The following is a 16,579-nucleotide window of genomic DNA, read 5'->3' on the forward strand; positions in this document are numbered from 1 at the left end:
AACTAAACCTGAAACCCGGAAGCTTACATGTGTTGTTTATAGAAAATGGTTGCCTCCAGTAAAAATAAAAATGCGTTTCTCAAGAAATAGAAAAATTAAGTTATTTAAGATCTTAGGAATTTTAACAACTGCCTTGATAGTAATTCTATACATACTAGCTGCATTAAAACCTAAAGTAACACCATTATATGCCAACGGTGTTGTTGAGGCGAACATTGGAGATGTCAGGTTTGACTTCTCTACAGGCGTGTTTACATTCATCAATAAAGAACAAAATGTGTATTTAAAGGGATTCGTGTCCGAAACTCTGAGATCAACATCAGCTTTATCATGTAAACCAAAGAGTAAAGCATCAGATAAGAACTATTTGTGCTTGGTTTGGATAAGATATGCAAAGTTAGAGGTAAGAAAACCAGGTAACCAGTAACAAGACACTTCAAAAACTAACAGGTTTGCTTTCTGGACGATTCTGCCATGAACCCGTTCTGCCTTATGTTGTTTCGGCCATACACTTGTTCGGCCTAACTTTTTATTTATGTCCTATCAACATGACCAATTTTTTGAATAATGAAATTAAAAAAAAAAAGTATTAAGGGAGCTACCATTTGATTTTTATGGGGGGGCTAGGATGAAAAATTTTGTCGTGGATTTTTTTTTAGTTGTAATCTCTGCCCTACCTTTTTATTTTTCACTCTATTCGGTCCTGCCTTTTTTTTTATTAGTTTATCCTGACTTTTTTTACCTAAATTGTCATCCTGTCTTTTTTGTTTGCAAAGTGTCTCATCCTGCCTTTTTTTTTTAACTCAAAACTCCTGTCCTGCCTATTTTTTTCAAATTTCATCCTAGCCTCTTGCAGGACTGTTCACTCATTGACAAATTTTTTTGAGCAATTGCAACTTATTAAATGTATTTTTTGGGATAAAACATGATGACTATAAAAGTGTAATAAGTTTTCTTTTTAAGTTATAATCGGTAAAATAAATGATAGTACATATATACAACAAAATCATTTTTAATATATAAAATAAATTTATGACATGTATGACTTATACATGTTAAACTACTTTAATTGCATGTTGAAGTGATACATGGCTGTAATAACCTTACCAAGGCCGAACTTGCTTCATGGCTAAAACATTTCGTTTGTACATGTACAGAACAAATGCAGAATGGCACAAGTCAGGAAAAGTGGGGTACATGTATTCTCTGTTTTAAAGGTCTACATTGTAGGAACACCCCAGTTTTCTGGCGTTAAAAAAAACCAAAGGGACATTCTTTTTGTATTTTTATTTATTGTATGAAATTTACAAAATGGCACATTTTTTCTACATCGATCAGAAATTTTTGAAAATACATAAAGTATTTCATGATCAGGAACAACAAAACAGGGAATAAGTTTTCAGGGAAGGGTAACACGATTGACCAAATAACCCTGTTATTATCTGAATAACGCTTGTAATGACCAAATAACACTTGAAATTTAATATTAGCAAATATTGGTGACTTTTAAACATTGATTATTAAATGATATTATATTATAAGTGTATTAAATGATAACTTAAAAATGATAAACAGCAAGCAGATAAGTTCATAAAGATCGTTATAAATATAGTGTAAATAATTGTGTACATCCAACATGGCGACCAATGACTGTCACATGGTATATGTGTTATCCCTGGTGGCCATGTTGGATGTCAACACTATATTTATAACTATCTTTATGAACTTAAAAATCTTTATTATATATTATTATTTTATAATCAATGTTTAAAAGTCTCCAATATGTGCTAATATTTAAATTCCAAAGGATATTCGGTCATTACAAGTGTAATTTGGATAATAACAGTGTTATTCGGTCATTGAAGGTACCGTTCAGGGAACACCCCATTTTTCTGGTGTTAAAAATAACTGCTCTCAGGGACATCCTTTTCTATTTTAATTTAGTGCATTAAATTTACAGTAAAGATTTTTTTTTACTGCATCAGTAGTTTTTGAAAATATACACTTAATTTAAAGTATTTCAGGAACAACAAAACATGACTATATAAGTGAAGCCTTGTTTTTTTTCCAAAATTCAAAAACATACAAATCTTTTGTTTAGGAATCAATTGACCAAGCTCCAGGTGCAACTGAAAATAACTGAATTAGTTCTCTTCTATAAACAAATTCCTATGTAAATGTATATAATTATATTTGTTCCTGACCATATTAGCAATGATTAGTAAAACAAAATATCTTGTATAAGTATTTTTTTTAAAGAAAGATCAAGGGGAGATGATTCACACCTAAAAAATAAAATAAAAAACTCACAAATTTTACCAGAATTTATTACTTATACCTTCAAGTATTACAATACAACATGTAGAAATTACTTGCATAAGTATTAATACCCCTGACTGAATTGATAAGATTTTTTTAGTAGGTAATCTTTCTTGTCCATGAAAAACAATTGCAAACTCTATTATCATGATTATTCCAAAAAAATATATGTGAATCACGCAAAAATGCCAAATGATACATGTAAGCTGATAAGATTATTAAAGTCTTATCCTTCATGCCATCCATGTCATTCTTTTAATCTACACTAGACAATTTAATGGTAATGCTTAACAAATATTATACTGAAGCATTTATAATTATGATACATGTAATTAAGTAATTAAACTTTTGTTGTACATGCACAATGCCATGTATATTCTAGTATTTAAGGATAGTTGATACTATGTATGTATCTTTTCTACATTGGCTAGAGGTATAGGGGGAGGGTTGAGATCTCACATACATGTTTAACCCCACCGCATTTTTGCGCCTGTCCCAAGTCTTTCTTGTGTACAATTTGGAAATTAGTATGGCGTTCATTATCACTGAACTAGCATATATTTGTTTAGGGGCCAGCTGAAGGACGCCTCCGGGTGCGGGAATTTCTCGCTACATTGAAGACCTGTTGGTGACCTTCTGCTGTTGTTTTTTTTTTTTTTTCTATGGTCGGGTTGTTGTCTCTTTGGCATATTCCCCATTTCCATTCTCAATTTTATTATAATGTCTTATTTGTTGCTCACAGCTCTCAAAAGTAACATTTTCTCAGTGGTTATGATACTTAATCTGTTGATCTTATATTTACAGGTGATTCAACACCAACATGATAGCTGCCATGATGTCTATTGGACATCAACAAGTCGTGACTTCACTCCACATGATTGCTTCACCTTACGTGGACCACACCATTGGTTCGGAGGTTCCTTACTGTCTAGTCAGTACATCCCACTACAGTATGCTGAAGTTCCTATGCAGCCATATATCACCAATGATATTTTATTTAAGTCTAAAGTTGAAAAAGATCGTACCAATGTTTTTGGTAATGTTGTGGAGAGATTTTGGATAAATTCCAATGGAGTTGGTATTGTAGTTGACAGTAGCGTTCCACTGCATGTTAGTCTGAATGAATCAGGAAGTAGTCTTTTATGTTTCAAGGGAGATTACAACGAATCACCTTTCCCCAATCCAAACAATGAACCTCCATTTTTGAAATATACAATTTGTAAAGAAGATAATGTGAAAAAGATGAGAGATTTTTTTCAGAGAACTCACTTTGAAAAACCGCAAGGAATTCCAGATTTGTCTGTTATGCAGAAAGTAACATGGTCTACAAAAGCAAAGTATAAATCTGGATTGAATCAGAATGTAGTTTTAAAGTATTCATCAAACATTACAAAAATTGATAATAGGAAAACAAATTTTGAAATATATGAACCTTATTCATCTGCATATGGAAATTTTGATTTTAGATCAGATTTTTTCAGTAACTCAGCTCAAATGGTTGGTATCTTAAAACAGACCCATTCTGATGTCAGTGCTGTTTTAACACCATTTGTGTCTGTAGACAACAACACTAGAAATTTTGCACAGAATTCAGCATTATTTATTCATGACAAGGGAGGGAAAGCACCTACACTGACTGGATGGTATGGTGGGTTAGTTGGAATTCTGGATTTTTCAAATCCCAAAACACAAGAATGGTATAAACAAAACCTAGAAGATATGAAAAGTAACTTCAATCTCAAAAATTTTACTTTCCATGGTTGTGAAACAAATTTTATTCCGTCAAGTCATAAGTCACATCAGTTCTTAAAAAATCCATGTACATTTATTCAAACTTTTGTATCAAATGTGATCAAATATGGCTGCCAGGTGACATGTGGTCACAAAACACAAAAATTCCCAGTTTATATACATCTAAGTAGCAGAGACTCTACTTGGAGCCATTATAATGGGCTCAATAGCATCATTCCTGCTGTTTTGACTCTTGGTATCCTAGGTTACCCCTATGTTATTCCAGATGTAATAGGAGGAAATGGATTCAAGGGGGATAATTTTAATGAGACTTTATTACCTGATAGAGAACTGTACATACGCTGGTTACAAGTGGCTACATATTTACCTGTAATGAAGTTTTCCATTCCACCGTGGGATTATGATGATGAAATGGTCACATTAACTAAAACAATGTTAGAGAAGAGAGAATCTATTTTACCTTTACTTGAGAAGGCAGCAAGAGAGGCAGAACACTATGGTAAAAATCTACTCTCCTTTATTTTACTTATTTAAGCAGTTTCTCCATAGTGTTTTCTTTAGAATTTTATGAAGGATGGGGGTTGAAGTGTTGATGTTTGTAATGAAATTTACTACTTACATTTAATACAAATAACGCATATGATGATTCATTGTATGTACTTACTGAGGGTAATAGAACATTTACATTAGGCTAATGGGTGAAACAATGCAGTTATTTGTTTCTGGTTTGCTGCCTCAGCTAATGCCTATAGAGATAATGATGCAACTTCTACAATCAAAAGAGTTTTAAAAGAATGAAGATAGGTAATAGATATAGGAAGATATGGTATGAGTGCCAATGAGACAAGTCCAAGAAACAATTTATAAAAGTAAAAGCATGAATTTCATGGAATAAGTTGTCTAGCAAAAAAATATATTTTAATATTATAAGTACATACATTTTGCAGCATCAGCATATTAATTGAACCAATGATATATCATCTGATAACAATATAGATTCTTCACAGTATACATTATACAGTCAATAACAAAGGATATGAAGGTACATGCATCCCAGGGAATTGCGATGATACACATGTATATACTCTGGATTGTTTTTGGATATAAAAACAATGACAAATGTTTTATAGAACAGTTTATGATATGGTTTTGTTACATACAAGCTGATTATGTGTCAAATCATTTATTGATTGTTGACTGTAGGTGATTTAATATAATTTATTAGATATGTTAGATAAGAAATAAAGTGAAATGTAATCAAATGGTACAGAACATACATGTATAGAACTTTATACTTGTAATTGTAATACCCATGTTTATATAGGGTTAATCATGCTAATATATTCAGTTTTGTGACACTCTTTATTTAAACATTTGTCTCATCTATTCATGTACAACCACATCACATTCTTTGCTTTGATCAGTTAAATGTATTATCATGATTAAGGAATATAACAAAAATATCACAGTATATAAATTTAAAAGTCACATTCATCATGTTCATTGTAAAATTTTAGTGTTGGTAATTAATTGAACTTTTGGACTCATGTCAAAATTATTATAATATCTATTATATATTTTGTTTGTTTTTTACTTATGGGAAAAATCACTGAGTTTTTGTACAGAATTGCTGATAAAATCAAATTAGAAATATAAACGACATTTTGTAAATACACTGTATTCATAAAAAAATCATAATCAAATACGAAACACTGTCATGGCTAAATATATGGTATGTGCTTTTCACTGGTACAACCATTGTCCATTGATAATTACATATATTTTATTTCTTATATTAAAGGTGCTCCCATTATTAGGCCATTGTGGTGGGTATCACCAACAGACCAAGATGCACTAGCAGTAGGTAACCAGTTCTTGGTAGGAGAAACATTACTTGTGGCACCAGTTCTGTTGCCAGGGACAACAGAGATTGATATTTATTTACCAGAAGGAACTTGGCATGATGAAATCAATGATAAAGATTGGGATGGAAGACAATGGCTGAAATCTTACAAGGTTGAACTGCATCAGATAGCTACATTTACACAGGCTAGAACTATTGGTACATAGCAGAATATATATTGTTTGATTTATTGTTAATTTGTCTATTTTACCTATTTATCATGGTGCTAAAAACTACAACAACCAAAATATCTGCATACTCAGATTTGATAATTTGTTTTTACATCATATTAGACATGCTTATAATGTTACATCAATTTGACTGGACATCAAATTCTTAGACTCTTTATGTGGGGGGTGACAAAACTACCAGTCAAATTCATTACTCCTGTACATGTAATTATCTATTTACGAATACTCTTGTTTTAAGTAGGCCATTTGGTTAACACAAAAATGTGCCAACAAGAAGTTTTAAAAGCAGATGTGGAAAGAAGGATAGTCATATCCATATCTTTGTCAGTGTTAAATTTTCCAACCCTTATATTATTTTCTGTCCAAATCAGTTGATTTCTGGGCTGATATTAGATTAAGTTATATAAGTATGAAAGCCAGATAAAGGACATGCTGGAGACAGTAAAATAATACATATCTATATGTACTTTTAATTTGTATTGTTCAAATCATATCCTCTTAGATTTTTCAGAAATTTAAAAATTAATTGATACTCAAGTATATAAAACCCTTCTTAGGATACATGAAAATTGTTGTCTTACTAATGCTAAATAATACATGTAATAATACTGCTGAGAGAAAATGAAAAAAGGCAAAAAAAATGAAATTTTGAACTTTACTGGCTTTGGGCATCTTTACAGAGGGCATTATACATTTTTGTGTAGATCAGTAAGAATGACAGGGTAAAACACTGTTTATATAAAAAGTCAAAATATTTCTGTGATAGACTGAATGTATCTTGTATGTTGGGGTAGGTCAGATTAATTTTTGATTTGGAAGTATTGGCATTTTTTTATGCACAATTTGTTATGGTGTATACCACCAAATTGATATATAAGAAGATGTGGCATGAGTGCCAATAAGACAACTTGTTTTTTAATCTTAGTCCATTTATATGTTTTGGAGTTTAGTATAATGTCCATTTGCACTGAACTACATATGTAGTACACACTTTTATTTAGGGGCCAGCTGAGGTCCACCTTATGGTGCAGGATTCTTGGCTGCATTGAAGACCCATTGGTGGCTATTGTCTGTTATCTGCTCTTTGCTTTGGTTGTCTCTTTGACATATTCTCCATTTCCATTCTAAATTTTAATTTAAAAAAACTTGAAATCAAGCCTTTTCAAAAAATTATTATGAGTTTAGGATTATTTTTTAAGTGAAACTCTTTTTTCAAGGAAAGCAGAAATATTGTTTACAAACTAAACAAATCACAAAGTACCATACCCAAGATAATATTATAAACCACATTCTAGACGTTCTTTTTTCTAGACCTTATATAAACTTTATGATGAATGATTCATATATTACAGCATATGACTCAATTGATTGTTTATGTAAATATCTAGTTTCTGTATTTTAAAGTATGTTGCAATTTTGATACTTTTATTGATATAATCAGTTTATATAATTATCAATCAATAAACAAGAATATTTATGTAATGATGCTGTTTATATGTAATGCAAAATGTATGTAAAATTTTTATGCCCCACCTACGATAGTAGAGGGCCATTATATTTTCTGGTCTGTGCATCCATTTGTCTGTCCGTTGGTTCATCCATCTGTCCTGCTTCAGGTTAAAGTTTTTGGTCGAGGTAGTTTTTGATGAAGGTGAAGTCCAATCAACTTCAAACTTAGTATACATGTTCCCTATGATATGATCTTTCTAATTTTAATGCCAAATTAGAATTTTTACACCAATTTCACGGTCCACTGACCATAGAAAATGATAATGCGAGTGGGGCATCCGTGTACTGTGGACACATTCTTGTTAATGATATTTTAAATTTAACCATCTTTATTTTTTAGTTCACATTTTGTACATGTGACCTGTATTTGTTTGCATCCTTGCCCTTTGGTCTATTGGATGATGTTGTCTCATAGCCAATCATGCCTATTCCTGACTGTTCTGTTTTAAAAGCACTAATCAGTCTTTCTTTTAGGATTTGAATTTAATATAATCATGATGACAATTGTCTTGTTTTGTAAGTTATTTTTGGGCAAACAATCAAAAATTGGATTGGGGGAAATTGAAAATACATGTACGTAACTTATCTAAAGAATTTTTATAATTGTATCTTAGCATGGGAGAAATAGGTGATTATGAATTATGAAAGGCTATAATTGTTTTTTTTTGTTTTTTTTTTTTAATTCTTCAATCTATTGTCTATATAGCTTCAAAACAAAACAAAATGAAGTTTTTATGCTTTTATTCCCACCGATAATATAAAGTGCAGTATCTCTAAAATATAAATCAAACTTCGTATTATGTGTTATGATATATGCAAACAGGAATGATTACACAGCTAAAATAAAAGTTCCAAAAAATTACACCTCATTTGATGGAAAATTGTCTTCAATCCTTAAATATCAGGGGGAGAAATTATACTTGGTGCTAGATATAGTGTGTATTATATATAGGTTATTGCTGGTAAAAGCTATCTGTAATAAAAAATTAACAAGTTATACTAAAATTTAAATTTGAATGTACTTTAATTGTTGAAGTCTAGATATTGACCTCTTCATGTTATTTGCTTTTTTCTGTCTTTGCTGTATTACTGCCTGCCTTGTACATGTTGTACACAGCATATCTTTATATATTGTTTTTGTTATGTTATTCAAAAGATGATCTGTTTAGCTTCAACTCTTATGTAACACATAGTTCTTGCTAATGATTTTTATTATGATTACATTTTGCAAACAAAGATAATGTGCCATAATTAAATTGTTTATATTTTTAATTAAAATACTTAATGTTTATAATTTAATAACTGGCAAATAACTTCAATATCACAGAATTTTTCCAAATGTCAGGATTTCTTAAAGAATTTGGGTACAGTGTCAGGTTATTTTTTTTTAAAAGGTCCTTTTTTATTGTCGAGCCTGCAACTTTTGTTGCAGAAAGCTCGACATAGGGATAGTGATCCGGCGGCGGCTACGGCGGCGGCGGTGTTAGCTCACTTCTTTAAAGCTTTAAAGACCTGGATGCTTCATACTTTGTATATAGATGCCTCATGTTACGAAGTTTCCGTCAGTCACATGTCCAATGTCCTTGACCTCATTTTCGTGTTCAGTGACCACTTGAAAAAAAAGTTCAGATTTTTTGTAATGTTGAATTCTCTCTTATTATAAGTAATAGGATAACTATATTTGGTATGTGTGTACCCAAGGTCCTCATGCCCGTCAGACAGTTTTCACTTGACCTCGACCTCATTTCATGGCTCAGTGAACAAGGTAAAGTTTTGGTGGTCAAGTCCATATCTCAGATACTATAAGCAATAGGGCTAGTATATTCGGTGTATGGAAGGACTGTAAGGTGTACATGTCCAACTGGCAAGTGTCATCTGACCTTGACCTCATTTTCATGGTTCAGTGGTTATAGTTAAGTTTTTGTGTTTTGGTCTGTTTTCTCATACTTTATGCAATAAGTCTACTATATTTGTTGTATGGAATGATTGTAAAGTGAACATGTCTAGCGGACAGATGTCATCTGACCTTGACCTCATTTTCATGGTTCAGTGGTCAAAGTTAAGTTTTTCAGTTTTGGTCTTTTTATCTGATACTATACGCCATAGGTCAACTATATTTAGTGTATGGAAATATTTTATGATTTATATATTAGTCGGGCAGGTTTTATTTAACCTTGACCTCATTTTCACAGTTCATTGCTCAGTGTTAAGTTTTTGTGTTTTGGTCTATTTTTCTTAAACTATAAGTATTAGGTCAACTATATTTGTTTTATGGAAGCATTGTTAGCTGTACATGTCAGCCTGGCATGGTTCATCTGACCTTGACCTCATTTTCATGGTTCATTGGTCTTTGTTTAGTTATCTTGGTTAATGTAACGTTTCAGTGACAGTTGTAATAAAGCTTTATACTTAGGACTATCAACATGATATCAATGATTAGTAAAGAAGGCGAGACATTTCAGTGTGTGCACTCTTGTGTAAAAATAAAGTACATTATATCAGTATGGCCCAAGATAAATATGAGTAATGTTTGTGTTTTATTGTGTCCTGTGCTTAATCTGCATTGTTTATAAAAGATAGTTTCAAAAGCATAATTTTATATGCTATGTATGCTACGATTGCCATGTGTGTTTACCTGTATATATGTCATGTATGTCAGTGTGACCTTATTTAATAATGTACTTGCAGAATGTTATAAATGTTCACTAGTACACCATATTTACATAGCCTGGATTCTGATTGATTGATGCCATACCAGTGAATATTTCATAACCACAAGTGTATTTTCACAAGGATATCCTGTTGATAACTCTTCTGGTATAAAACTGTGAAATTCTTTTTGCCAATTTTTTTTTCTTTTTTTCATCTTCGCAGAGATGCTTGGTTATCTATGCCCCTTTTTAAATCTGCTTGTTTTGCTATAAAACCTTGAAAACCATTTTTGCCAAAATATTTGTTTAATTGTTTTCATCATAACAGAGATGCTTGATTATATGTGCCCCTGATTAAATCTGCTTGTTTCACTATTAGATATCTTTATAGCAAGAGAACAGTGTAAATGAATATTGAATGTTTAACTAAACCATGTCAATTGACATTTGATATTAATGTAATTTTCAGGAGGGGTATTTGTGAAAAGTTTTGTTAGAAATTATGCCTTTAGTTTACTCAGTTGAATTGTTTCATATTTTTATATTTGGACCTTTTATAGCTGACTATACAGAGTGTTTTTTCTCTCATTGTTGAAGATTGTTAACTGTTGTCTATAATTGATTACATCCACTTCATTTGAACTTTGGTGGATAGTTTTGTCATTGGCAATCATACCCAACTCCTTATTTTTACAGTAATGAAAAGAAATTTTGTTCACCTACAGACTCAATAAAAATTTGTCCTAAAGTAGCATTTGCCCCCACACCACCCCCTAACCCCTGATCATGGTGCTCATTATGGATTAAATGTATTTATCTGGTGCATTTGGTCAATTTATTTAGTTATGTGTATAAAATTTATAAAGTGTAAATTTATTTGATACAGATGACGATTTTTATTTTATGTGTATAATATTATGTACAGACGTTTTTGAAACAAATAAAGATTTTTATCATGTTACCTTTAAAGGTATTTTTTTTAATTTGAATACTAGTAGTTATATTTTATGATGCTAAATGTAGCGATTAAAAGGGAATAGAGGGAGAATTCTCGAAAAAAAACTAAAATAGTCTTAATTCCTCTGTCCTATGACATGTATGAGATGGCAATAGTTATAGAATAGGAAAAGTAATGCACATAACATAAAGCTTTTGAAGTCCCATACTTACAACTAAATTTTGGATCCAGCCTTGACATAATTCATATATATATATATATATACATAAGTACGTAAATTTACAGATCTAACATTGTTGGGTTGATGTTTAGACGAGTTGTATATATATATATATATACTAGATTAAAACTGACGTGGAAAGGTAACACATGCCCACCGAAAGCTCTTTTTTTTAGAGCCCAGGTGGTCGTGTGGTCTAGCGGGACGGCTGCAGTGCAGGCGATTTGGTGTCACGATATCACAGTAGCATGGGTTCGAATCCCGGCGAGGGAAGAACCAAAAATTTGCGAAAGCAATTTTACAGATCTAACATTGTTGGGTTGATGTTTAGACGAGTTGTATATACATTATGTACACAGCCATGTATCACCATCATTGATGGCGATCCGATGGATACATCTGTTGTAGGGTTGTCACTGACTCAGACGTACTTATGAATATAATTATTTTCTGTGACTGTATCTTACATTAATTTGTAGGATCCTTTACTATAGATAATTTAGCTGATCTGTAACAACAACATCTTCATGCCTTATATATCATGTACTGTAGTACGCCGCTAGATTAAAACTGACGTGGAAAGGTAACACATGCCCACCGAAAGCTCTTTTTTTGAGAGCCCAGGTGGTCGTGTGGTCTAGCGGGACGGCTGCAGTGCTGGCGATTTGGTGTCACAATATCACAGTAGCATGGGTTCGAATCCCGGCGAGGGAAGAACCAAAAATTTGCGAAAGCAATTTTACAGATCTAACATTGTTGGGTTGATGTTTAGACGAGTTATATATATATATATATATATATATAGACTGAAAAACCAGGAAGTTTGCATTTGATGTAATGAATAGACGTTATTTGACAGCAAACTTAAAGGCTGGGTCAAGCCTATTTATGCACAACTATAACCAGTTGCCCTAGTCTTTTCCCCAAAAAACTATTATAGCTGAACCAGATATATTGCATTATAGTAGGGGGAAAAGGGGAGAAAGATACCAAAAGGGGCAATAAAAAATCATAAGTCAAAGACAGCTGCCAATATCATGGCAAAAAACCCAAAGTAAAACGTAAATCACAGTCTAAAAACATTATACTAGTATTTAAGCTGAGAAACAAGAACCCCACGAAAAAAACCAGTGATCTCACACAGGTGCTCAAGAACCGTGATACAGAGTAAAAAGACTTTCAGATATAGAGCAAACTAGATACGAACAAATGCACTGAAATTTGAAATAAAAGAACCAGCTAAAACAATAGAAACAACATGGAATTAAGAAGGCTCTTTTTACTGATGGAGAGAGCAAGATGTCAATTAAGATAGTCTAAGGTTAAAATATGCTTATAATTCTGAATGAGTTTCAGGAATTTTCGGAAGTTATTGAAAGGTCAAATAATGCAATTAAATTCAATTCAATGTCTTATTTGAGAAAGAATAATACAACATAACATTAAGTGTAAAATGTACGTTGCTACTTTTGCATAGGTACTAATTCTGTGCTTAAAATCTGTAGAACTGGAAATTTACTTTAAAATCATAATATTTAGGTACTTGTTTTTTTACAGTACTTGATTTGTACTAAACATTTTGGTACAGAAATAACACCAACAGTGATCACAATATTCCATGTGTGAAAATCATTACTTCACTAAAAGTAGATTCCAGGTACTACAGATTTTTAATACAGAAATGGTACCTATGCAAAAGTAGCTTTAGATACGAAATAGAGAGAATTGACAGTAAATAAATACACACATTCAAACAATGCAAAAAAATTCTATATTACATATGTATATATGTACGAGGAACTTTATTTTGTAGATGTTAGAAAAAAAATCTACATTTGTTTAAACAAAGATAACAGGTTTGATATTGGTGAATAGAAGTCAAAGTTCACGTTGTTAGAAATGAAAACTTGCATCAAAGTAATTTTTATTTTACATCTATATCTTATGAAATGTATTTTAAAAATGGTGTTGTTTTCATGACTTGTACATGCATTTATATTGTTTTTGATCCAATTTGTAAAATTCACATGCTCTTGGGTTATATTTCGTTAGTTTACTGTATTCCGACTTTTTAGTAAACTTTTTTTTATGAATAGGGGTTGATAAAAAAAATTGCAAAATTCTCAACAAAAAATGCAGTTTTCGGCAATTTGCAGGCGTGTATCATTGGTTAAAAATAAGCAATGCTTTAAGAACCTTAAAGTACACACATAAGGTTGTGAACTTGCAATAAGATTAAAAGACGGTTTAAAATGGTCATGATGTGTCGTTAATATTTGGGGAAATTGGACCTGATATGTTAAATTTAATTCTAATTCTAGGGAAAAAGCTAAGCTGTATCAAACAAAAGTTGACCGATTACTTCATAGAATAAAACTGTTAACCAACTTCGAATAGAATATTAAAGAATGGGGTCTGGAATATGTTTATTTACATATATAACATCCGACCATCGAAACCTTGAATTTTGTCGAGGCTAGGTGATCGACTATTCTAGCGTGCCGGGCATAGTGCAAGGCGATTGTTTTGCCACGATATCTGGGTAGCATGAGTTCAAATCCCGGCTAGAGAAGAACAAAAAGGAGTAGGTCCGGTAAGGACCGATTTTGGCCTCAAATTTTAGGTTCATCTGACGAAAAATTTTGACCACTTTTTAAACACTTTAAAAGTGTCTATTTTATTTGAATTAATTAGTTTATGTGAATGATTTTAACGGATTTAGTCATTAAAAACGATCCGATTCAAGCTCAAATATGAAAAATCTACCTAATATGCCGAAAAATGTCACTTTTCAGATGGTTTTGGGTAAAAATGAAAGTGGCCGCATCCGTGTTCATCCTCAAAGTTTATATAAGTTATGTATTATCATAAAATACAACATTTCAATATTAAGGATGAACACGAATGCGGCCACTTTCGTTTTACACGAAAACCGTCTAAAATTTAACTAAAATGCTAGAATTATGAGGATTTCAGTAATTTAGCATGACTTAATGGTGCTAGTACCGGATATATGTGCATTGTATTGTCAAAATCAGCCCATATTTATGTAGCAGAAGCATTCTACTGTCCAATAAATAACTAAAGGTTTACATTTTAATAATTTTGTAAAACTGCTATATTTTGGGGCCAAAAAGGGGTCTTACTGAACCTACTCCTTTGCTTCAGCAAACTTACAGATCCAGGTTTGGCTGTTATTTAGACGAATTATTTATAGACAGAATGTGTTTTCCGCTTTGTATCACGAGTACTGGTGATCCGAAGGATAATATCTGCCGTAGAGTTATTACTTGTTCAGACGAACTTATAATATACAGTGAATTTATTCATTTTCGTGGGTAGCACGAGTTCGAATCCCTGCCAGGGAAGAAAAATAAATTGCTTCAGCAAATTTACAGATCTAACATCGTTGGCCTGTTATTTAGACGAATTATATATATATTAAACAGAATGTGTCTTCAGCCTTGTGTCACCATCACTGGTGATTCGATGGATACAATCTGTCGTAGAGTTCTTACTGGATCAGACGTGCTTATAATATAAATATTTCTGTGACTGCATCCTACACCTATCCGTAAGATCTTCTGCGTTATATGATTCAGCTCATCTGTAATATTCCATCTTTATGCCTTATATTTCATGAACTGTTAAACGACGCTAGATAAAATTGACGAACGAAGGTGACCAGCGGCCAACAAACTTGACGTTTGTCGAGCCAAGGTGGTCGACTGGTCTAGCGCACCAGCCATGGTGCAAGGCAATTTGGTGACGTGATATCTCTGTAGCATGAGTTCGAATCCCGGCCAGGGTAGAACAAAATTTGCCTCAGCCAATTTACAGATATAACATAATTGGGCTGTTACTTAGACAAATTATATATATACAGAATATATTTAAGCCTTTCACCATCACTTGTTATACCAGGGATAACATTTGTTGTTGAGTTGTTATTGGTTAAGACGTACGTTTAATATACTTTGAATTCATTTATTTCTGTGGGTACCATTTTGTGTGGATTAGGGAAAACTTACATGCATGTTCGTTGATATCTAACTTCGTGGTTTTGCCAGAGTCTGCACAAAAGCCTTTAGAATATATGTCATTTGAAAATTTAATTTCGTGGTTCACCTATTACAATGGAAATGACGAAAATTGGTATCCAACGAATAATAGTGAATCCACAGTTATTATTTCTGTGACTGCCTTCTACATTAATTTGTGAGATCCTCTACAAACAACAAATCAGCTTATCTGTAATTTTCCATCTCAATGCCTTGTATATCATGTACTGTGTTACGACGCTAAATAAAAACTGACGAAGAAAGGTAACATCCGGCAAACGAAGCTTGATATTTGTTGAGCCTAGCTGGAAGACTTGTCTAGCGCACCGGCCAAGAAAAAAAGGGCACCGGCGATAGTGCAAGGCAATTTGGTGCAACTATATCTCAGTCGCATGAGTTCGAATTCCGGCAAGGGAAGAACAAAAATTTGCTTCAGCAAATTTACACATCTAACATTATCGGGGTGTTTTTTTTAGACGAACTACATATCCATAAGGTGTTTTCAGCCTTGTGTCACCATCACTGGTGATCCGAGGGGTAAAATCTGTTGTAGATTTGTGACTGGTTAAGACGTACTTATAATATACTGTGAATTTATTTATTTTTGTAGGTATCAATTTTTGTGGATTAAAGAAATCTTACATGCATGTTCGTTGATATTTAACTTAATGGTTTTGCCACTCTGCATAAAAGCCTTCAGAAAATTTGTCATTAAAATAATGTACTGAAAAACCTGAATTAATAACGGGAAATTAGTATGATTTTCTATAACCTGCTTGACATTTCATATCTCATAGGCTATTTAATGTTGTGTTGACCAAACGATCAGCTGTTTAGTACAGTGAACTCATTTCAAATATTATGATATGTAAAAAAAATGAAAACAGATTGAGGCACTGAATCAGTATAATGCACTTATAATCCTAAATGCAATATTATTTATTATAAAAAGACAACCATTGTAAGTTATTGAATATTTTAGTATGTAATCATTCAAAAAGTACATGTTTGGCAT

At 32.2% G+C, this 16,579-nt stretch overlaps 1 protein-coding gene across 1 annotated transcript; it reads left to right on the plus strand.

Annotated features, from left to right (window-relative positions):
* Nucleotides 1-15: 15 nt before the first annotated feature.
* Nucleotides 16-8,952, plus strand: LOC139511496 (myogenesis-regulating glycosidase-like). The gene is made up of 3 exons (XM_071298281.1): nucleotides 16-403; nucleotides 3,124-4,570; nucleotides 5,873-8,952. Exons 1-3 carry the CDS (start codon nucleotides 71-73, stop codon nucleotides 6,139-6,141), a joined length of 2,049 nt encoding a protein of 682 aa, XP_071154382.1. The 5' UTR covers nucleotides 16-70; the 3' UTR covers nucleotides 6,142-8,952.
* Nucleotides 8,953-16,579: the final 7,627 nt, after the last annotated feature.

This window comes from Mytilus edulis, chromosome 2 (genome assembly GCF_963676685.1).
Source record: "Mytilus edulis chromosome 2, xbMytEdul2.2, whole genome shotgun sequence".
Classification (NCBI taxonomy): Eukaryota; Metazoa; Mollusca; class Bivalvia; order Mytilida; family Mytilidae; genus Mytilus; species Mytilus edulis.